Genomic DNA, 24,046 nt, shown 5'->3' with positions numbered 1-24,046 from the left:
ACGTATTTCACTACCACACAAAATGAAAAACTAAATATTTTGCAGAAATTTTTTTTTTTTGGCAATTGATGTAAACCAAATTATATTAATTTGATAATGATTATGGAAATTTAAAATCAAATTAAAAGTACTAATCAGTATATGAAGATATATAGTTGGTGTCCCTTTGAATCCTTCTATTAATGAATGGTTTAAGGTCAAGATAGTAGCTAGGAATGAGCAATTCAAAGGTCTCCCAAGGAAAGGGAGGCCCACGGAACCTTTTTTTAATTTTAAGATCTCAAACAAAACAAAGATAATGAACCAAAAATAAGAAAACTTACAACAAAGTGAAGATTCGTTTAGACCCTAACAAAAGTCCCATCTGCATGAATTGTAGCATTTATCTTTCTGAATAAACATATTTTCCAGTGCAAACCATCGTCGTTGCTGTATGCACCAACTGCCAGAACACGCTGAGATTTGAAGGTTCCGCACTCCCAAACCTCCCCATGAAAATCAAATTCTGCTTGACAAAAGAGATATAATGATAAAACCAATTAATAGACGACAAAGCCTACATGCCAAGAACCAAAGGTAACACTGGCTGCTATGTATTCCCCCTCTAACTAATACATTTCCTAAGTTCGACTAGCAAGAGTTATGCCTATTATCTCAGAGAAACCTCATTCGATCTACTATTATTTGTGTCCCAAAAAATGAGTATCCATCTCTTTGAAATTTTGATATTCATAAGTGAATTCTCTAGACACAAAGATATTGGATGATATTTGAACCCAGGCAAGGATTGGAAGGATACATACAATTGTATCCCCATCGCCAACACCACCACTTGCATCACAACAGCCATGCTAACTACCTCTAAAATCAGTTAAACCTGGAAGATGTCTTCTAGAATAACTTCATTTAACGGAGTATAATGTCCTGCATAACCTGAAATAATGGATCGACGACAATCATAAGTACATAATGTCCCCGGATTATCTCATTACTGGAAGCAGAAAAGAAATTTACATAAAGGCATCATCAGATAATTTCATGTGCACCTAGTGACATGCATTACTACAGCTTCAAATAACAATGATCCTATGGTGTTTCATCAATAAAGTACCTCGAGTAGTTCTTTAAGGCTTTCAATATATAATCCCACCGACTGTGAACTTTGAATAAAGAGATCCTGCATGCAAATTTCACACAAACATGTCAAATAAGTTTTTTTCTTTTCTTTTTTTGAATTACTTTGATAAGTAAAAAATCTACAATCGGAAAATTAAAATGCATAACAAGCATACATCTTTCAATAGAGTCAAAACAATGCGAGCCACAAGAAATTGTTTTCCTGTTTTCTTTTAGTTATTTGAAAACACATGAACCATCACTCCTATATTTGGAGTAACGTATACAGAAAATACAAGAGACATTTCATATTTTTTTCCCACTTATAAGGCTATATGAATGGCATTCGTGTTCTCCAACAATGGAAGGAAGGAGAATGGTATAACACTTAAATGCTATTAAAAGGACAACGTTAATGTTTTGGCTAGACTGAAACGAGACAATTGTTAGATATACTTATTTCTAACTTATTTAAATGGGATACAACCTTTGATCTTGAATGAACAGCAGGATCTGTACTTCGAGAAACAAGTCTGGCTAGGGGAAGCATCTCAGCAACCTCAGCTCTAGGAACTTCCCCATAGAAGATATGACACTACCCAGATACCCAGCCATTGCCCTTTCCAACAAGACACACTTTTCCCTTCCAGCAGGGTTGCAATGTCACGTGCCAGGCAACACATATTTTCCCTGAAGCTCATATCGGCTATTGCTTGCTCCAGAACTGTTTTCTCAACAGTGATCTAAATAATGGTACATTAACAAGTACCAATGTTAGACATGTTATACAGAAAAAACTGTAGTTGTGTATAAGAAAGTAACACAACACGGAACCCCAAATAAGTGAAGACAAATTATTGTTGTTTTTAATGTATTGATCTAATTCAATCCAAAAGAGTTTGAAATGGCTCTAGTGCATCATTCATTTACTATCAGGGACATAAATCAATGTCATTATTGTAAATCTAACCAAAAACATTGAAATAACAAATCTTGAAATTCATAGCAAGTGAAAACAAGTTGATTTAGTTGATATGTCATGGTTAAATATACTTAAACGAACTGCTGTTAATTTCTGGGATATTTACTAAGGCAAGAGAATCAAGAGCATCTCAACTGAGCAAAAAGAAGAAAACTAACCAAGTATGGAAAGCACAAGAAAACTACGCATGACAAGGGCTTTACCTAGTACACCACTGAATTTCAGCAGAAGTATAGATAGCAGTCCATGGCCTCTTTGTTTCTGAAGATTATGCTGAATTTCTGCCTGAAAGCAAACAACCAAATAAACATTTTAGAATCTAAAGGCCACCAAGTAGAAACAACTACCACAGAATAATCTATTTATGAAGCTTCAATCAGATTATGATTTCCTTTAAAAATTATAAAAATTGTTTTTAAAAAAAACAAACAAGGTTATGATTTCACTGAACAGCATAACCCAGTTAGAATGAGCAAATAAATAGAATGGATTCAAAAAGAACAGCAAAAAACCAGTGACATTATCACCCAGAATGGCCAAGGAAAAAAATTGCACTGAATGCCAGAAAAACTGTTGACAAATTTCAGGGATTTTTCACCTCAGAGAAATACCTTGAAGTGATGACTAAAGATAATGGAATACACTATCTACTTAAATTGACCTTACAACAGTTTCTGATCTACTCTTGAAGGTGATGGAATAAACTATAGATACATTTGATTTACTTGCAATAAAAACGGTTTCTGATCTATGTTATGGACAAACCAAGCATAAAAACAAAGCAAATAGGGGATAGAATGGAAAGTTTGAACTAGATGCATTAAAACTTTTTACAATTATTCTATCTTCAAATCAATACAACAAATAAACAAATAAAATAAAGATAAAAGTTCTTAAGCCGCTAAATTGATATGAGATAAGGATCCTATACCTGACTGGAGATTTTAATCTTTTTGGAATAATTCTTCACTGCTTAAGAGAAAGGCTTTATATGGAGTCAATGACCCTAAATCAATTAGCTTTGCATTCATCCACAAGCTCCAGAAATTTTGCAACCTCAACAGATCTCTTCATCCAACTTTTGCATATTGGTCGGTTAAGGATCTCAAAAGTTGCCTCATTAGGTTGACAGCCTTCTAGAACCAGAATTTTCAATAACGAGAAAATGTCTGAGTAAGTACCTCTCTGGAACATTGCCTCCAATAGGGTATTGTAAATTACAATACTTGGGGCAATCCCATTCTCTACCATTTCATCCCTCAGCTTAAGAGCAACAGATGCCTTTCCTTCCTTGCAGAGGCCACTAATTAAGGTCCCATAGGTAAAGAGATCTGGTTTTAGTCCTTGGCTGTACATGTCATTAACCAATTGATTAACCATCACTTTATTGCCCTCTCTTATGAAGGCGCGAATAAGAATATTATAAGAAGTTGTATCAGGGAAAAATCCAGTGTTTCTGAGATGCTTAAAAACCTGTTGTGCAATTCCAACTAAACCATTCTTGCAAAGGCTGCCTAGCAGCACATTAAAAGTGACAATAGTGGGACTAGAACCATTGCACGTCATGTAATCCAAGAGCTTCAAACAGTCTGAAAATTTTTCAACCCTACAAAAGTACTGAATCAAACAATTCAAACTAACAGCATTAGGCTGAACACCTCCATTCTTCAGACGACTCAATACCCTCTGGATCATGGAATGCTTTTTCTGTTTGCATGCCACAGACAAAATCGTATTAAAGGAAATCACATCAGGCCCATTTTCATCCCACTTAAAGCAGTCCAAGAGCTTCAAAGCCTTGGAAATGTTATTTTCTCTACAGAAACCCTTTAAAATTGTGTTAAATGACACATTACTAGGCATTAAACCTTCTTCCATCATTTTCTTCAATAAATATAGTGCTTCTTTTGATCTATTCTCGTGACATAAACAATGGAAGTATATATTGTACACAGCAACATCCACATAGCAGCCCCTTGTAATCACACCAAGCAATAGTTCACAAGCAATTCCAATCTTACCTGTTTTTAACAGGCCTCCGCCCAAAGCAGCATATGTGTATGAGTTGGGAGAAAATCCTTTGTTCTCAATCATATCAAGTAAGTGAACGACTTCGTCCACTCTATCTTGAAGACAAAGTTCATGAAGAATCACATTGTATGAGATCATATCTGGTTCACATCCTTCCCTTTCCATCTTAGCCAAAAATTCTAATGCCCCTGCAATCCTCCCTTCACCACAAAGAAACTTAATAATTATAGTATATGTTATTACACTAGGCTTACATCCATCACTCTCCATTTCATTTAAACAACCAAGAAGATCTCTCCACAAACCTTCTCTACCAAACCCATACATTAAAGCAGTATAAGAGCACGCATTATGTACAATGCCCTTCCTCTTCATCCAATAATACAATTCCAAAGCATTATAACTCTGACCAGATTTACACAAAGCCCAAAGTATAGGGTTATAGACATAAGCACCAAAAAAATGACCCTTACTCATAAGAGCACAGCATACAAACCACACCTCTTGGATCATCCTGGCTTTACTGAGCTTAGAAATCAACAAACTCAAACTGGGTTCGGTCGGAAAATACTCCAACTTCAACATAAGCTTAAAAACACCAACTGAGTTAACTAAATCCCCAACTTGAAGCATCTTTTTCAAGATTTTCGACAAAGAAGTAAACGAGGGTAAGAACCCACCTCCAACCATCTTTTCAGCAATCACAAAAGCATCTTTTAGATGTCCAAGTGATAGCATACCATTCAAAAGCACATTGAAAGTCGAAGAATTTGGGGTGGGCCCGAATCTTTCCATTCCATGGTAAACCTGAACCACATATTCTAATAATACACTTTGTGACTTTAAGTAAGAGTAAAGCAAAGCATTGAAATCGTACACAGTGGGTTTGCCTGGCACATTTCTCATTGAGTTCAAAAAGTCCAGGGCTTTTGCAAAGTTACCAGAGGAGGCATGGCCTTGCATGCTGAGATGTAATTCGTGGTAGCTAGAGTCATTGGTATTGGTTGTTTCATCAATAAAGTCCATAGCTTGAAGTGCAGATAATGATGATGATGATGATGAAGAAAGTTTTAGAAAAATAGGAAAACGCTTACAAATTCTGTGGTGTGAAAATCGAGTCGGCAGACAGAGCATGGTTCCCGCAAAGTAGGCCAAAGAAGTAGAAGAATGGAAATCTAAGTTGCTACTGTTACTTAGGGCTTTCTCTAATGAAGCACGGATACGCATGGAGACCAGCGTATCCCGTGTCTGATACGCAGCGGATACGATACGCAGCGGATACGCGATGATACGCACGGGATACGTATCCGAGTCAACGGATACAGTCAATCACAAAAGGATACGCGTATCTGACATGACAGATACGGGTATCCCAATTTGAGGATACGATTTAGGAAAAAATTTCAGAAAAAAAATTAAAATTAGAATTTTGACAGAACTAGGAAATCTTGAACAACATGGATACCTGTTTTGTTTAGGAACTTTGAAGATCTTTTCCTAATTGAATTCCTACAGACAGATCTTCATCTTCTTTATATAAATAAAGAAGAAGGAAAACCATACCCGTACCAGCAATTCATCATCTTCTTCTTCTTCCTCATCAAATCTTCTTCATCTTCTTCACCACCCAAATAAAAGAAGCTTGGTTCTTCAATTCATCCGTCAGTTTGGTATGTTCACCTCTCTCTCTCTCGATCTGATAGTGTTCTCTTCTCTCTGATAGTTTGATTTTGAGTTGTTCAAATAATAAAGTGATGTCGTTTTGATTGGAACCCAACCCAACATGTCGTTTTGTACAAATTAATGTATTATTATTAAAGTGACCCACTTCTCAACACAGCCGACCCACTCCTTTTGTACAAATTAATTTATTATTATTATAAATTTTTGTTTTTGCCAACTTATTATTATTATATTTCATATATATATATATATATATATACTTGCAAGTTCACATTATTATATTTCATATTATGTTGGAATTTTAAAAGGTTTTAAAAATTTAACCATTTTATTTATTTAATTATTTTGGCTGTTTTATTTTATTTATTGTGGAGTTATAAATATTTAATATTCAGGTTTTATTTCTGGTTGGTGAATGCCTTAATTTTTTGGTTGGTGAACTTTTATGGTTAGTGAAGGTTACATGGTTTTGGATGCCTATAAAATGCCACTCCTCCTTCACACAAGATACACAAAAACACACAATACACTGTTAGAATATCACATACCACAATCACCACCACAAACTAATTCTTTCCTTTTCTACTTTTACATATATTCTTTACTTTATATTATTATTATTTTGGGTAATGGTTACGTGACTTGATACCTATATCTGTCATGAAGCGTGCTCATAGCGGATCTTGAGTTTGTGTACAAGGGTCGTATCTTGGAGTCTTGTAGACCGTCAGATACTGCACGTAGGGAGGCTACAAAGGCTTTAGGACAGCGTCTTTGGCGTGCTTCACCGTACCAAACTCACCTTCTTACCTATTATTTATTTTCCTTTTATTTCCCTATTATTTTGTTTTCTTCAATTTCATTATACCTTCAAAGCTTTTCAATTTGTTTATATGTTATTTATAATATAAATATTTTGTATTTGGCTTTACGGAAAGAGGGAAACTATTATTTTTCACAACAATCTAAAGCCTTTGTAAGTTAAAGTTGTTTTCTTCCCGTATTGCTAGCTTTAATATCTTTTAACTCTTTGACTGAAGCTTTTGCATTCGTATTGGATTTTCAAAATGAAAATTACGATTTATTTTGGGTAGATTCGGTTTGAAGCTTTCATGTTGTCTATACAATTTCAACTGCTTTAAATATTGTTGGTACTTTTATATGTTTATAATTTGTCGCTAACGTTTGGGAAATTACTGCTAGTGTTTGAAAATAAAAACCTACAGACTAATTTATTTGGTATTATTATTATAGTTCAAAGTATTATTATTTTATGTGGTGTGTCTGTTTTTAAAATACATTTCAGAATCTTAATAATGTTAATAGCATTCAAAAGCTAATTAATGACCATTGAAATTTCAAAGCACGTATATATATTTGATTTTATTGTGTTGAGCCTTTTTAACATTTGCCTTCGTTCATTTTGGTTGCCATCAATCTTCCTTTATATAATGGTCCTTTATAATCGTTTTTTTAAAATCGTTTTATTGTTCTCAATTGCCAAAAAGGTCTGCTTTACTTTTGGAAATCCTTCATATCAACGTGAGAAGCAATTATAATATATTCTTGGCCGTAAAGTTTATTGTTTGCAATTATTTTTTTTAATGTTGGGTTTCTATACATTATCTTTATAGTTTTTTGTGTCAGTTTTAGTTCTGACCTATCTGTGTTTTCAATTTTATATTGATTCTTTATTTTCATTTATAGATATCAATTTTTGCGAAACGTGCAGAGAGTTTATGTGATATTATTGCAACTTTTATTGAGCTTAATTATTCTTTATTTTGCTGGCTGTCATTGCTTTCGATGGTTTCACTGTTATGTTTACAATGACTATCAAGATAACTATGAGTACATATCTTATAATTTTAAAATTAAATAAATTTTGGTACAGTCTTCATATATTTTGAGAATTCCCTAATTTGTGGGGGTTGAGTTTTTCCTTAACTATGTGGGTATTTCAAACACAAAATTTAATCTCAATACTTATTTTATGTTGAATGTAATTTTCCAAATTTTGAGTGGTTTTGATTACCTCTTTAAAACTGAATTTATTTTGTACATTTATTATATAAGTTTTCATATCTCCTTTATTCAGATTTATTCTATTTTAATTAGCGCTCAAATGCTTACGTTATTTGCGTTTTGATAATTATTAATATTTTATTTTAAAACGTGTGGACCAATTTGTGGAAGTTGAATTTTCTTAAAGGGGAACTTTAATACTGTAATTTCATTTGTTACTAACATTAAGCAATTTTGCTGGAAAATATTAGATTCATTTATGTTGGCTTTTCCTTCTCTCTTTCCCATAATTTTTTGTGTGTTTTTAATTTCTTTATGCTCTCATGGGAAAGATTCATTTAGTGACATAATACTTTTTATATTTTATTGGCAAACATACTATGTCTATATGAAATTTGTTTCATTATGCAAGTTTATTATGAGACTAATTTATCTTCAATTTGATACGAAAATATTTGCAACTAATGATGATTTTGGCATAAAATTTTGGTAGAGACTTCTTATTGTCTTATAGATTCATATTGAGAATCGACAAGATACAATTTCAACTTGGATATGTGATCATGATTTCAGCCATTTGGAGTGCACAAAAGGGAGTAAGGGTATCCTGAAATACTCAGTGCTTATAAATAAATTTATTTAATGAATTAATTGTTATATTGTTGTTCATAAGTGGTAGCAGGTGTACTCAAAGTTTCACGGACTTGAGAGGTACTCTTGATCAAAAGATTTAATGTATGATGTATTTCCGTTATACTTAACTGTATACCAATGCATATTTAATTTCCAATTATACTGAGGTGAAATCTACTAATTATTTGTGTGCAAGATTGTGTAGGAAATATTTTAATAACATGCAGGTTTAAAGCGCGCAAAAATGGAGAACAAAGACATGACCTACATTATATATGCCTTGTGAAGGCTAGTCTTAATATGCATGCCTCGTGGAGGAGGCTATTAATGCAAAATGTCGAGGGGGATGTGCTTAAGCCCATAAGGGAGTCACCTAGGGAGGTAACCCAACTTCTGTGATTGGAGATTCCATGAAGGAAGTTCAATGTGGTAGAAACAATCCATACTGCGTGACTCATATAGCACTCATAAAACTGAGGAGATATCCTTGAGATATTCTTCTGCTCATCCCTAAGGCAAAAGTGCTATTTTATGTGACGTTAGGAAGGGATTTATCCCTGAATGAGTTTCGAGGCGGGCAAACTCCCGCAGGGTACTGGGTCACATGTACTCTTGGAGAACTCACCTAAGTGAGAGACGTCGTGAGGCCGCGACTATGAGAATTGGGCTATTCTCTAGTAACTCTCATGAGAATCAAGATTAGCGCATGGCCATAAATAAGCGCTACCCCGCATCCAAGTCTCAACTAATACTATGTGTGGGATATGTTGAAGTTTGGTCAAAGGGGCCGAGTTCAATACTGTGTACACTCAGGTTCCTCAAATGGAGACTATCATCACTAAGTGTAGGTTCAAGCCCGGAAGGCACCTACACCTATTACATAGTATTATATTGCCCATATATATTATATATTTTTCACTGGTTTTTCGTCATGGTAAAATTTTGAAAACCTTGTGGGGGATTGTTGGAATTTTAAAAGGTTTTAAAAATTTAACCATTTTATTTATTTAATTATTTTGGCTGTTTTATTTTATTTATTGTGGGGGTTATAAATATTTAATATTCAGGTTTTATTTCTGGTTGGTGAATGCCTTAATTTTTTGGTTGGTGAACTTTTATGGTTGGTGAAGGTTACATGGTTTTGGATGCCTATAAAAGGCCACTCCTCCTTCACACAAGATACACACAAAAAACACAATACACTGTTAGAATATCACATACCACAATCACCACCACAAACTAATTCTTTCCTTTTCTACTTTTGCATATATTCTTTACTTTATATTATTATTATTTTGGGCAATGGTTCTGTGACTTGGATACCTATATCTGTCTATGAACGTGCTCATAGCGGATCTTGAGTTTGTGTACAAGGGGTCGTATCTTGGAGTCTTGTAGACCGTCAAGTACCTGCACGTAGGGAGGCTACAAAGGCTTTAGGACAGCGTCTTTGACGTGCTTCACCGTACCAAACTCACCTTCTTACCTATTATTTATTTTCCTTTTATTTCCCTATTATTTTGTTTTCTTCAATTTCATTATACCTTCAAAGCTTTTCAATTTGTTTATATGTTATTTATAATATAAATATTTTGTATTTGGCTTTACGGAAAGAGGGAAACTATTATTTTTCACAACATATTATTATATTTCCTTTTGTACCAATTTGATTGTTATAAAAAAAGAAAAATTGTGGTTAGTTAATTTAATAATATTATATTTAATATGTTGAATTTTTTTTATATTCAGGAACATGAGTCATTCGGATAATAATGCAAGTGCTAATGTTAATCATGCTGAGAATAATGAAATCGAGATAGATGATCATGCGCCATTATGGAAGTATGTTAAAAGGCTTGACAAGTTAGGAAAAGGAGGAGGAAATACTATGTTTGAATGCAATTATTGTCATAATACTTACAAAGGCTCCTACTCTAGAGTCAAGTTTCATTTGTTGAAAATGTCGGGCAACGGGATTGCACCTTGCAAAAAGGTTACTGATGAAGTTTTTGCAGAAATGAAAAAACTTATGAGAGAATGTGAACACCGGTTGAAAAGTGCAGCTCCAAGACAAGTGTCTTTGCCTAATACTGATTCTTTACTTTGTTCTTCTATGTCTAATGTTGAGCAAAAGAAGAGAAAGGGAATGAATGGGCCCCTTGATAGAGCTTTTCAAAATGAGGCTAGAGAACAATGTGATGCTGAAGTTGCAAGGATGTTTTATACAGGTGGATTATCCTTCCACCTGGCAAGGAATCCACATTATCGAAACTCCTATTTTCGTTCTTCTACGCTTCCAGGATATGTTCCACCAAGTTACAATGCACTAAGAACTACTCTTTTGCAACAAGAGAAGAGGCACGTTGAGCGATGTTTACAACCAATCAAGAGTACATGGAGCACTAAAGGTGTAAGTGTGTGTAGTGATGGGTGGACAGATTCACAAAGAAGACCACTTATTAACATTATGGCAACTTGTGAGAGCGGGCCTATGTTCTTGAAGGGAATTAATTGTGATGGAGAGTACAAGGACAAACATTGTATTGCCAACTTTCTTATCGATGCCATTAAGGAAATTGGTTATCAAAATGTGGTTCAAGTAATCACTGACAATGCGCCAGTTTGTAGAGCTGCTGGATTACTTGTTGAGGCTAGATATCCCAATATCTTTTGGACACCATGTGTGGTTCACACTCTTAATCTTGCTTTGAAGAGCATATGTTCACCAAAACAAAATGACGATTGGTATGATAAATGTAGTTGGATTTCAGAGATTGCTGCTGATGTTGGGTTCATAAATTTTTTATTGTGAACCATAATATGAGATTGACTATGTATAAGGACGACTGCAAATTGAAGCTGCTCTCCATTGCTGAAACAAGGTTTGCATCTACACTTGTGATGATTAGAAGATTTAAGGAAGTAAAGGAAGGTCTAGAACAAATGGTGATTAGTCCAAACTGGTCTTTATATAAAGAGGATGATGTTGGCAAAGCAAGAGCAGTGAAGGAAAAGATATTGGACGAATACTTTTGGGATGAGATTGATTATATCCTTTCCTTTACAGCTTCTATATATGAGATGATTAGGATGGCTAACACAGATAAACCTTCTCTTCATTTGGTTTATGAGTGGTGGGATACCATGATAGAAAAGGTGAAGGCAGCTATCTATAGGAAAGAGCACAAGCAACTGCATGAACAAAGCCACTTTTTTGATGTGGTGTATCAAATTATACTGGAGCGATGGACTAAGAGTAGCACACCACTCCATTGTTTGGCACATTCTTTAAATCCTAAGTAAGTATTATGTGCTTATTTCCTTTTAAAGTATTTAATCTACTTTCTATACTGTGATAATTTTATAAAATAATACCACACTTTACTTTTAGGTTTTATAGTCCAGAATGGCTGCAAGAGGATCCTAGTCGTGTTGCTCCACACCAAGATGCCGAGATTACAAGGGAAAGAAAAAAATGTCTTGAGAAATACTTTTCAGATGACCGGGCTAGAAGAGATATCAATGTGGAGTATGCCTCTTTTTCAATGTGCTTAGATGACTTTGGAGCTATTGATGCTATGAATGATAGGTTTCACATGGAACCAATGGTGTGGTGGATTGTTCATGGATCTTCAACACCAAATCTCCAATCCATAGCTTTGAAGCTACTTGGACAACCTTGTTCCTCCTCCTGTTGTGAAAGAAATTGGAGTACATATAGTTTCATTCACTCTTTAAGAAGAAATAAGTTAACACCCCAAAGAGCTGAAGACTTGGTATTTGTGCATAATAATCTTCGTCTTTTATCAAGGAAGAGCCCAAGCTACAAAGAAGGTGTTACTCAAATGTGGGATATTGGAGGAGATGGATTTGATAACTTGGGTGAAGAAGGTGTTGGGATGCTTGAAATTGCTAACCTTTCTCTAGATGAACCATCATTGGAGGTTGCTTTATTTACCGGAGAAGACATTACAAATATTGTAGTTGATTGAAAGTTTTGTTTTGTTTATTTTTATTTTTCTAGAGTTTAAATTTGAATTTGGTTGATGAATTTGAATTTTTATGTTAATTAAAATATGTTTTCAATTATATATATTGTTATTATTATATTTTAATATAAATTTTTAATTGCCGTATCCATGACGTATCGTATCCTAGTTTTTGGAGATTTGCCGTATCCCCGTGTCGTGTCGTATCGTATCGCCGTATCCGTATCCGTGTCCGTGCTTCCTCTAACCCAAGGGTCCTAATCCCAAACTTGGGATTTTCGGCTGGAGTAGAAGTCTCCCGTGCGGGCGAAGGAGATGCATTTCTGGTACTGGTGATACTAATCCCAAATCTGAGTTCTTGAGAGAGATGACAAAGGGAGAGGGCGGAGATGGATGGATTTAAACTGAGAGAAATCAAAGATGCTTTTCTGAGTTGTTTTTCATGAATCAGATCATGTTTCACAAGGATGCTTTTCACAAAGATACTTATGTTCAGAGATGCTTCTCTAATTTGCAATCCGAGAGGCAAGCAATAAGAGGAATGGACAGAAGAAACAGATTAGGTTGGCTCTGGGCTCAAAGGTTAGACGAAGTGGATTCAATATTTTTCAAATGAGCGCATGAAAGCTGCTACACAGTTATATGGGTGTCGCGAGGTTTTGACACAAATGTGGACTGGGCGAGTTGGTGGCCCTTTTCCCAAACCCGACCACGAGTCCGACCTTGAATCCCGAAATGTCCAAAGATCCCCTCCTGGTGTGTTTGTTTTCTTTCATTTATTTTCCTTCTGTTTACATTTAATGTTCTTTTCTTTCTTTTTTTTTTTTTCTCTCCTAATTTAATTCTTTGGCTGTTTCCTTTATCTTTGATTTTCATCTTCCGTTTTCTAGGATTTCGTTGTTTTGTTTCTATTCTTGTTTCCTCTGTTTAATTTCCACACCTTGAGGGTTTAGGATCGCGATATAAACTTTCAAAAATTAATTCGCTAAAACCCACTCACGTTGGCGCTACAGAGGTTCGAACCCCTCTCAACTCCGAATTCTGTAGCCACTTTAACCACCACGCTAGCATTAACTTTGTGATAATAAACTTGCAAGTCGAAGAATTTGGGGTGGGCCCGAATCTTTCCATTCCATGGTAAACCTGAACCACATATTCTAATAATACACTTTGTGACTTTAAGTAAGAGTAAAGCAAAGAATTGAAATCATACACAGTGGGTTTGCCTGGCACATTTCTCATTGAGTTCAAAAAGTCCAGGGCTTTTGCAAAGTTACCAGAGGAGGCATGGCCTTGCATGCTGAGATGTAATTCGTGGTAGCTAGAGTCATTGGTATTGGTTGTTTCATCAATAAAGTCCATAGCTTGAAGTGCAGATAATGATGATGATGATGATGAAGAAAGTTTTAGAAAAATAGGAAAACGCTTACAAATTCTATGGTGTGAACTACTCACCGCATTAAAGGCTCGAGGCAATGAAATTGGAGGCAAGGGGAACCAAGTGTGTTTCACTGGGCAAGGGATGGCTGAGGCAGAGGGATGTAGGAGGCGGGCATTAATGAGATGGGACTGATTTTGCCGGTTGGAAGCCACGATGAAGTTGATGGTTTTGATCGGGGTCAATTTGGAGATATTAGGGTTGAGTCGCACGTCATGTAATTTGGATGATGGTCGCCCAGTGGGCAACAAATGAGGCGGGTTGTTCTGTGGACCCAAAATTGTTGACTGGGCGACTTTTGCTGGGATTGTTATCAAGATGTATTATTGGGTACCCAATTTCTTGGCCCAATCGTGTCTTGGGCGAGGTGGATGCTCTTTTGGGCCCAAGCTGTAGCAGATGAGTTTTTAGGGGACTGCTAAATCGGGTTTAGTTGGCAATCTTGAACCAAAAAATAAGGGCATTGTTGATCTACCTATTTGTGCCGACTCTAATTCTAAAGGGGACTCTGCTTTCTTCTTAAAATTTGGTGTTTAAATCGATGGGAGGCGACAATGGAATAGGGCAATTCCTATCTTCGAATTGAACCTGTGGAATCTGGGGGAGTTTCTAAGGCTCGGTCTTTCAATTCTAGTGTCGGAGAGGGTGATTCTTTTTGCCCAGATTCTGTCCATTCCGAAGGTGAGGAGTCTCTGACGGAATCTTGGATAGCATCGACATGTCTTCGAAGACGAAAGGGAAGGATGGATGTTTTTGAGAAGGACCCGGCATTTTGGCAGAGTTTTATCGCTGATCAAGCCACCATCTTGGATGAACCGAATATGGAGCAGGAGGTGGATTCTGTCGGAGTTGGTACCAAGATGACGAAATCCATAATGGAGCCAAAGTTTAAATATAGTATGCGACAGTCTGTCCGACGGAATAGCGACAAATTTGGAGGGACAAAAATGAGGGGTTTGTTATCCAAGTTGAACCTATCCTTGGTTCCTCTCAAGAGAAATCTTTTCCAAGGGAATGGTGGGAAGAGGTGGGAACGTCTGATCTGGAGGTATCGCTAAGGCAAGGAATGGTCGTGGGGATCCCGAACTTGTTTAATGAAGATCATAAGTTGGAATGTCAGGGGCTTGGAAGCAGGTCTAAGAGGATGACGCTGAAAAGTGAGTTGAGGCGTCTCAAGCTGGATATTGTTCCTGCTCGAATCTAAAAATATGGGGGTTGATCGTAAGTTGGCCGCCTCAGTTTGGGGGACTAAATTTAGACAGTGGGTTTTCCCCTTCATGGGGAAGTTTAGAGGCATTGTTGTTTTTGGAATACATGAGCAGATGTCAGTGGTGAATTGATTGTGGGGTGTTTTGGTTTCTATCCAAGTTGAGGAAAGTGTAGGGAATTATTGGTGGCTTTCAGTATTTATGGTCCCAAAGCGAGAGGGATGAAGAAGTTTTGGGAAGAGTTGGCGGACCTTTATGGTGCATGCGGAGACAATTGGTGTCCGGGAGGGAACTTCAAGCGTTGTTAGGTTTAATTCGAGAAATCTAATTGTGGAAGAGAAGCTGAGTATGCACGATTTTAATGGTTTTATTCAGAAACCAGGTTGCGTGATCCTCGTCTTCTTAATGCCTCTTTCACCTGGTCTAATCTCGGAGCGGGAGCTGTTTGTAGGAGGCTAGACCGATTTTTATTTACTGGAAGGTTAGGAGCATTCGTTTCCCTCGGTTCAGCACAAGGCTTTGCCTAGGATTTTTCAGATCAACGCCTATCGAATTGGATACTTCTAAGCTCAAGTGGGGTCCGGGGCCATTCTGGTTCAAGAACTCTTGGTTGGAGCATCCGGACTTCAAGAGATTATTTAATGATTGGTGGAAGGAAGATCATATTTTGGTTGGGAAGGTTACAAATTTATGACTAGACTCAAGTTACTAAAAACTAAGTTGAAGCTTTGGAGCAAGGAGGCAATCGGAAATTTGGAGAATGCTAAGAGGGAGGCTGAAGGTAGATTGGAGGCCATTGATATGCAGGAGGGGCGGGAAGGTTTGGATGATGAGTTGAGGAAAGAAAGGAAGGATCTTCAATTCGTGGTGGGGGATATCATTTACAAAGAAGAAGTGAAGTGGAGACAGAGAGGCAAAGTTAAGTGGGCAAAGGATAGGGATGGTAATACCAAATTCTTTCACATGATGGCCTCGGGTTTTAGGAAAAGAAACTACATTGAGCGGTTGGAGAAGGAGGATGGTGTTATTAGTGAGAATGATAACGAGATTGAGTCGGAGGCTATCAAGTTCTTCAAGAATCTTTATAGTAGCAACGAAGTGGGGTGGGTGGGGAGTGGAGGGTCTAAAGCGGTGCCCTATTAGCTTTGTGAGGGCAGCTTGGGTTGAGAGGCCTTTCGAAGAGTTAGAGGTTCGTAATGCTGTTTTCGATTGTGGGAAAGATAAGTCTCCTGGAGCGGATGGGTTCACTTTATTTTTCTTTCAATCTTGCTAGGATATTGTCAAAGGAGATCTCATGAAGGTTATGGAGGATTTCTATAAATCTGGAATTATCAACGCTATTACTAATGAAACCTTAATATGTCTGATCCCCAAAAAGAAAGATTCTGCTAAGCTTAGGGATTTTAGGCCAATAAGTTTGGTGACGAGCTTATATAAGGTGGTGTCTAAAGTTCTTGCCTCGCGTCTGAGAGAGGTGCTGGAGGAAACTATTTCAACTTCTCAGGGTGCCTTCGTGAAAAATAGGCAGATTTTGGACGCTGTTTTAGTCGCAAATGAGGTGGTTCAGGAAGCTGTGAAAAGGAATAAGGTGGGCTCGGTTTTTAAGATTGATTTTGATCATGCTTATGATCGTGTAGAATGGAGAATGGTTGACGAGGTTTTGGAAAGGAAGGGTTTTGGTGGAAGATGGAAGAGCTGGATCAGGGGCTGTTTAAGTTATGTCAGTTTCTCTGTTATGATCAATGGCCGGCCAAGGGGCAAATTTTCGGCTACTAGATGGGTGAGACAAGGGGACCCGTTATCCCTCTTCTTATTCACTTTAGTTATTGATGTTTTGAGTAGGCTTATGGAGAAGGCTCAGGAGCTTAATTTGATTCACGACATGTTCACTGGGAGGGACAACGTGGAGGTTTATCACCTCCAATTCGATGATGACACTATTTTTCTTATTGGGGATAAAGAGGAGTATTGGTTTAACTTGCTGGAGTTATTGGATTTTTTCTGCCTTATTTCCGGCATGAAAATCAATAAATCCAAGTGTTCTCTTGTGGAGATTGGACATAGCCCTTCTTTCATCAATGGTCTTGCTAGTGGTTGGGGGTGTGCTGTGAGAGAATGGCCTATGAAGTATTTGGGTCTCCCTCTCGGTGGTAATCCTAGAGCTATTGGTTTTTGGGACCCGGTGCTCGAGAAGGTTCACAGGAGACTTCAAAAGTGGAAAAGAGCGTTTCTATCTAGAGGGGGAAGGTTAACATTGATTCAAGCTGTGTTGAGTAGCATCCCTACTTATTATATGTCGTTGTTTAAAATGCCGGCCAGTGTTATCAATAAACTGGAGAAGCTTATGAGATCCTTTTTTTGGGTGGAGGAAGGAAAGAGGGATCATTTGGTTAAATGGGATAGGGTAACCATTTCTAAGAAAGAAGGAGGCTTGGTGTGGGTTCTTTGAAGGAAAAGAACGAAGCTTTGCGGGCTAAGTGGTTATGGCGCCTTCCTAGGGAACCTAATTCTCTATGGGCTATGGTGGTTAAAAGCAAGTATGGGTCAGCTTCTAATGGGTGGGACGCTAATCCAGCCACATCGGTTACTTCTCTCAACCCTTGGAAGGATATTTCGGCGAGTTACCAATCCTTTTTACAGTGTTGCAGATTCGAGGTGGGAAATGGGAATAGGGTCAGGTTTTGGGAGGATAATTGGGGGAGGGAAGGGTTGTTGAAGGATTCTTTTCCGCGCTTGTTTGCGTTGTCTTCAAAGCAGTCCTTGAGCATTAACCATTTTGCTGATCCTCAGGTTTTTCCTCATAATTGGGATTTTGGGTTTAGGAGAAATCTGAATGATAGGGAGACTGTCGAGGTGATTAAGTTGCTGGAAATTCTGGATGGTGTCAGATTGTGTGCTTCTAAAAGAGATATGAGAAGGTGGAATCTTGAGGTGTCGGGTTTGTTCACTTGCAAGTCCTTTCAGTCCTTTTTGCGCAACAAGGGGAAGGTTGTGACCTTTCTTCCTTTCTCTCGTGTGTGGAAGGCCAAGTTTCCCCCTAAGGTCAAAGTCTTTGTTTGGTTGGTGGCGCTTGGGAAAGTTAACACTTCGGATCTTGTTCAAAGGAAAAGACCTTTTAGGTATCTATCTCCTCATTGGTGTGTGTTATGTAAGCTTTGTGAGGAGAGTGTGGACCATCCTTTCTTGCATTGCCCTTTCTCCTTAAGTCTTTGGGGGCTTTTGTGGAGGGAGGTTGGGACTATTTGGGTGATTCCGAAAGGGTGAGCTGATTTCCTTTGTTCTGATTTTGTGGTGTGAAGTTCGGAAGCGCGCCTCAACCTTATGGGCTGTCTAGTCCACTCATTTTCGGAACATTTGGATGGAGCGTAATAGGAGAATTTTGAAGACTATAAGGAGTGGGAGTGAGTGATCTGTAGGAGTGAGTTAAGTCTTGGGCAGCTTTGTGGGCTTCACAGAAGATTTTAAAGACTATTCTCTGTCCACTATTATGAGGGATATGGCAGCTGTGGTTATTTGAGGGCTGGGGGGTGTGTTGTTTTGGTGGTTTTGTTGGTTTTGTTAGTCGGGAGGGATTGATGTTGTTTTTTTTCTTGTTTGGTTGTTGTTGTTTTTCGGTTGTGTTTGCCTTATCCACCTCCAGGTTCTTCTACTTAATAAATCTCGTTTCTTCCCAAAAAAAAAAAAAATACTCACCGCATTAATCTGAGAAAGACATCACAGGTGAAAACCGAGTCGCCAGAGAGCATGGTTCCCGCAAAGTAGGCCAAAGAAGTAGAAGAATGGAAATCTAAGTTGCTACTATTACTTAGGGCTTTCTCTAACCCAAGGGTCCTAATCCCAAACTTGGGATTTTTTGGAGTAGAAGTCTCCGTCTTTGGTGAAGGAGATGCATTTATCGCGATACTAATCCCAAATCTAAGTTGCAATTCTGTATAAAATCAAATTTAAACATCCTGATAACGAAGCAATGGCAAGTTCTTGATAACATCACTGGTTTTATAAATATTGAAAAGTGACGAAATAAAGACTGGAACTTTGGGAATTTGAGTTGAAGAATCTGCTTACCTGGGAAAGAATAGAGAGAAACCCTTATTTGATCGAGCTAGACATGGGCTAATTCATCCAAACCCGAATCAGGGAAAATGAGTCGCCGTGACACAGAGCGAATTCAAAGAGGGATTTTATTATTTCTTCTCGTCAATTCCAAATGGCGAATGAGAAATCAAAAGAGAAAACAAGGGGTTTTCTGCTGCCTTTGAATCAAAGCTTCTCAACTATATGATATCCAAATCAAAAATTTAGTTTGCAAGCGGTTGAGAGGCCCAGATACACGAATTTATGGAGGAAATCAGATTTTAAATTTCCAGAAACCAAACGATTATATAGCCAAAGGGAATACGCCGCGCCTAAAATCATCCCAAGCACTGCGATCTTTCTTGAAGATGAGGCTCGCTATGATGAGAAGGAAGACCCTTTTCCATTAAGACATAGGAAATATCTTCGCCTAACGCCGTCCTTAAGTGAGTCATCAGCTGAGGTTGGATTTTGTAAAGCTTTGCTATGGAGAGTGGAGTCGCTTCAGCAGGAGCACTACAATAATGGCGAGCATATTCCCTTTTAAATCACAAGTTCGAGGGAGAAAAATCGATTGTACTCCCTTATGTGGAAGTTTTTTTATTTTTATTTCAAAATAACAAAGTTAATTCTCTGTTAAGTTATATGACGTGTGTGAAACAATTCGAGAAGAGATATAGACGGGACATCAAATTGCATCTTATTTTTTAATTAAAATTTAGTTAAAAATACACAAAAACTATTTTAAGAGTTCTATACAAAATTTGAATTCCAATATACTCTCTAGTTTGGGTATTGGTAAATACTAATTTTTTTTTTTTTTACAAATTTAATTATATACCCAATCTTAGACATAGTCTTATAAAGAAACCCTATACCATTTAAAAATGGCTTAATTATGTACATGCCCCATGTGCTTTCAAACTTATCTCAGATTACCACATGTGTTTGCAAACGTCTCAAAGTACCCCCCAACGTTTAAATAACCGTCTCAAGTTACCCGTTCCGTCAGTTTTTTTGACGTTCCGTTATGAACGTTGGGCCCCACTTCATTTTAACCTTTAACCTCTTCGAATAAGGGTTTCTCAATTTCTAACAAAGAGGGTAATTGGGTTTAGGGTTCATTGGAGAAGAGGGTTGTCAAAATCTGAGGGTTCCTTCGATTTTGGGAGAATTTGGAGAAGAAATCATTGTTTGGCGTTAGACTTGAAGGCTAGAAAGTGCGAAGATGGTGATGCTTAGAGAATTTGGAGGTTTTCAACCCATATGTAAGTGGACCCATTCTTACTCGATTTTCTTGATTTTGGCATGTGCATTGAACTGTTGTTAGGATTTTGTTTTTGTTTTTTGTATACTTTTTGACTCTGTGTTGGTCCTGGTGTGATCATTGTGTGGTCCTTGCATGTTCATAGTTTGGTGTGTTGCTGGATTTTTTGTTTTGTTTTTTCATGTACTTTTTACTCTGTCTGGCCCCAATATACCTTATGTGGTCCTTGGGTGTTCCTTGTATTATCCTTGTGTGGTCCTTGTTTTCTCTTTGTGTGTTTTTCCATTTGTTAAGTGAATGTTCCTGTTACGCAGATAAAGATGCTGATGAGGTTGTCACATTTAAGTTTTTCCATGGAGGTAAACTAGTTAAAAATAGAAAGGACAGTCAATGATCTTATTTGGGTGGTGAAGTCAGTTGTTTTGATTACTGTGAGGTTGACTATATGTCCATGTTAGAGCTATTTGGAATGGCTAAAGATTTGGGATATGACGATGGGTATGATGTGAGTTTTTATGGTGAAGAGTTTGGAACTAGTAGATTGATTCAAATAATATTTGATAGTACACTTTTAGCTTGTATGAGCATGGTACCTAAAAGCAATAGCAGGGTGATAGTTTTGTACTTGAAGGTAGTGAGCTTGACTTCGAGCCAAGTGGGGAATGATAGCAGTGATCAAGAATATTCTTGTTCTGAGGATGATGATAGCAGTGATCCAGACTTTGAAGACAGTGACTATGCACAGAGTGATGAAGAGATTGACTTATTAAAGAAGGATGATAAGTGGTTTGAAGGTTATGTGGATCATAGTATTTTTGAGAATGATCCTAATGCAGAGGAAAATGATGAGTCAGACAATGAAGAAGAGTCACCTACACTTACCTGCCCAAATAGTTCACAAAGTGAAGATGATGCAGTGGGTGAACTAAGCAGGAAGAAGAATAGGATGCCAAAAGGTGAAGATTTCAGACCTGAAATTGATATGGCAAACCCAGGTTTCAAAATAGGTTTAAGGTTTGCAACTGCTGAGTTGTTTAGAAAAGCTGTGAGGATATACTCCATTAATTGTGGAAGGGAGTTGATTTTTATGAATAATGACCGAAACAAAATAAGAGTAGTATGTGAAGAGGGTTGTCCTTTTGTTATCCGTGCTTCAAGTGTTAGTGGTAGCACTTACCTGTAAGTGAAAACCTTTAATCCTACACATGTTTGTAGTAAGGGGACTAAAAATATACATGCTACTGCTGGCTGGTTGGTGAAAGATATTCAGGCAGTTAAGACTCAATCCAAATTGGACTGCTTCTTCTTTTGTAGAGCAAGTTCACCAAGACTATGGTTACAGACCATCTAGAGCAACTGTGTACAGAGCAAGAGCCATGACAGTTGACATTGTAGAGGGTCTTACATAAACAATATGAAGTATTGTGGGATTATTGTCATGAGTTAAGAACCAGAAATGTGGGAAGTACAGTTATCATTAAATCTGAAATGGAAGGTGATAGGCCACAGTTTCAAAGAATTTACATCTATCTTGCAGCCTGCAAGAAAGGGTTTTTAGATGGGTGTAGGCCTGTGGTTTGCTTGGATGGGTGTCATGTTAAAGGGCCTCACCCTGGGCAAGTGCTTTCTGCAATGGGAGTTGATGCAAACAACGGAATGTTTCCACTTGCCTATGCATATGTAGAGATTGAGAGCAATTCAACGTGGCTGTGGTTTTTAGAATTATTGAGTGGTGATCTAAATATTACGAATAGCCATGGTTATGTATTTATGACTGACAAACAAAAAGGGTTAATAGATGTTGTGGATGCTCTATTCCCTCATGCAGAGCATAGACATTGTTTGAAACATCTATATGGAAACTTCTATTTGGAACATAGAGGTCTTGCCTTGAAACATCAAATGGAAGCAATTGCTAGGGCCACAACGGTGCCATGGTTTCATGCAGAGATGAGAAATATGTTGCAGTTGTCTAAACCTGCACATGATTGGCTTGTAGAGAAAGATCCTAGGCATTGGAGTAGGGCATATTTCAAGAGTGATTCCAAGTGTGACATGCTTATGAACAATCTATGTGAGGCATTCAACCGTAGCATAATGGATGCCAGAGACAAGCCTATTCTGACTATGCTAGAAAGAATTCGGTTGTATATAATGTTGTTGATGGCGGGAAGAAGGGTTTTATGTGAGAAATGGCATGGACAAGTTGGGCCAAGAATTAGAAAGATATTAGAGAAAAACAAAGGAAAAGCTCAGTGGTGCATTCCTAAGGCTACTGGACAGAATAAGTTTGAAGTAATGCACCATAGTGGCCGCACCTTTGCTGTTGATTTGAATGCCCACTCTTGTTCATGCCATGCTTGGGATTTGAATGGAATACCATATTTGCATGCTTGTGCTGTAATAAGTTGGTTTCATGGGAATCCAGAGGACTTTTGTGATGCAGTGTACAAGAAAGAGGCTTATTTGAGAGCCTATGAACCAATGATTATGCCTATGACTAGTCAAGATCAGTGGATGAAGATTAATTTACCTACATTACTCCCTCTGAAATACCACAAGCAGCCTGGTAGGCCTAAGAAGACAAGAAAACAAGCTGTTGAATAACCTAAACAACCTGCTAATCCATATAAGCTTCCTAGGTATGGCCTCCCTTTAAAGTGTAGCAATTGCGGTGGAGAAGGGCATAATCGAATTAGTTGTAAGGTATGTGTCATTATAGGCTTATTACTTTACATTTAAATGTATTTGATTTGGTTTCTGACTTGATGACTTTGGTTATTAGGAACCTAGAAATCCCAACATAAAGCCTACTAGGAAGAGGAACGTTGCCAAGGACAAATTTGCAGTAAGTGCCACAGTTTCAACTATGTTTTCACTCATCAAAATTTTATATCATGGAAACTTCTAATTATTATTTGTCTTAGGTAAGAAGGAGAGATGGTGGAGACCAAAGTAGCGGACAACAGAGTATGCAGTTAAGGCAAAGGAAACAAGCAAGCAGTTCCCAAGGGCCTTCTCAATCCCAGGCATCTCAAGTAGCTGATGCTTATCAATCCCAACCATCTCAAGCAACTGATGCTTTTCAATCCCAACCATCTCAAGCAGCTGATGCTTTTTAATCCCAGCTATCTCAAGCATCTGAACCTGCCAAATTATCTCAAGTACAACAACGTATGAGGAGGATGAAAGATCAACAGAGGAGCCATTTTGTCAAAGATCCTTTTTTTCATCCTTGAATGTTGTGGAAGACTTTAATGGTCCAGACATGGTTGTTGGTTTGTGGGATTATTGATGTCTGTTATGGTTGGAACCTGTATATTTGATGTCTGTTATGTTTGGAACCGATTATGGTTGGACCTGTTTTGGAACCTGAATATTTGATGTATGTTATGGTTGGAACCTATTTTGGTTTGTGCATATATTCCTAAGGTTGTTATGGTTGGAATCTGTTTTGGTTTGTGCATATATTCATAAGGCTGTTATTTTTGGAACCTGTTCTGTTTTGGTTTGTGTTATGTTTTGGAACTTGTTCTGTTTTGGTTTGTGCTTATAATGACAGGTGCTTTTACTAGTTTTGGGCTTTGCCTCTTGCTTTCC

The 24,046-nt window shown here is 37.5% G+C and overlaps 3 protein-coding genes across 5 annotated transcripts; 2 read left to right on the top strand and 1 right to left on the bottom strand.

Moving 5' to 3' along the window:
* Positions 1-216: 216 nt before the first annotated feature.
* LOC103322478 (uncharacterized) lies at positions 217-5,864 on the bottom strand. Of its 3 annotated transcripts, XM_008224398.3 has the most exons (6): positions 3,030-5,864; positions 2,302-2,383; positions 1,604-1,859; positions 1,112-1,177; positions 804-933; positions 217-505 (listed from the first exon to the last, which is right to left on the bottom strand). In XM_008224398.3, the coding sequence occupies exon 1, from the start codon at positions 5,354-5,356 to the stop codon at positions 3,110-3,112; it is 2,247 nt and encodes a 748-aa protein (XP_008222620.3). In that variant the 5' UTR covers positions 5,357-5,864; the 3' UTR covers positions 217-505; positions 804-933; positions 1,112-1,177; positions 1,604-1,859; positions 2,302-2,383; positions 3,030-3,109. The 3 variants fall into 3 exon arrangements, with proteins under 3 accessions (XP_008222620.3, XP_008222619.3, XP_016648021.2); XM_008224397.3 differs by having other exon boundaries at positions 217-933; XM_016792535.2 differs by lacking the exon at positions 1,604-1,859 and having other exon boundaries at positions 217-933.
* A 4,313-nt stretch (positions 5,865-10,177) lies between these two features.
* LOC107880321 (uncharacterized) lies at positions 10,178-11,297 on the top strand. The gene has a single exon (XM_089047028.1). It carries the CDS (start codon positions 10,224-10,226, stop codon positions 11,280-11,282), a length of 1,059 nt encoding a protein of 352 aa, XP_088903154.1. The 5' UTR covers positions 10,178-10,223; the 3' UTR covers positions 11,283-11,297.
* On the top strand, positions 11,276-12,691 carry LOC148920454 (uncharacterized). The gene is made up of 2 exons (XM_089047027.1): positions 11,276-11,769; positions 11,862-12,691. Exons 1-2 carry the CDS (start codon positions 11,291-11,293, stop codon positions 12,460-12,462), a joined length of 1,080 nt encoding a protein of 359 aa, XP_088903153.1. The 5' UTR covers positions 11,276-11,290; the 3' UTR covers positions 12,463-12,691.
* The last annotated feature ends 11,355 nt before the right edge of the window (positions 12,692-24,046 follow it).

This window comes from Prunus mume, linkage group LG2 (assembly GCF_029339155.1).
Source record: "Prunus mume cultivar Tortuosa linkage group LG2, ASM2933915v1, whole genome shotgun sequence".
Classification (NCBI taxonomy): Eukaryota; Viridiplantae; Streptophyta; class Magnoliopsida; order Rosales; family Rosaceae; genus Prunus; species Prunus mume.
This window is presented reverse-complemented; position numbering and strand designations above follow the sequence as displayed.

What these genes read in the sequence shown, in the direction of transcription:
- LOC148920454 (XM_089047027.1), top strand. Translation starts at nt 11,291, where the DNA reads ATGAGATTGACTATGTATAAGGACGACTGCAAATTGAAGCTGCTCTCC. An exon ending in GCACATTCTTTAAATCCTAA is followed by an intron (nt 11,770 to 11,861) that starts GTAAGTATTATG and finishes CTTTACTTTTAG; the next exon opens with GTTTTATAGTCCAGAATGGC.
- LOC103322478 (XM_008224397.3), bottom strand. Translation starts at nt 5,356, where the DNA reads ATGCGTATCCGTGCTTCATTAGAGAAAGCCCTAAGTAACAGTAGCAAC.
- LOC107880321 (XM_089047028.1), top strand. Translation starts at nt 10,224, where the DNA reads ATGAGTCATTCGGATAATAATGCAAGTGCTAATGTTAATCATGCTGAG.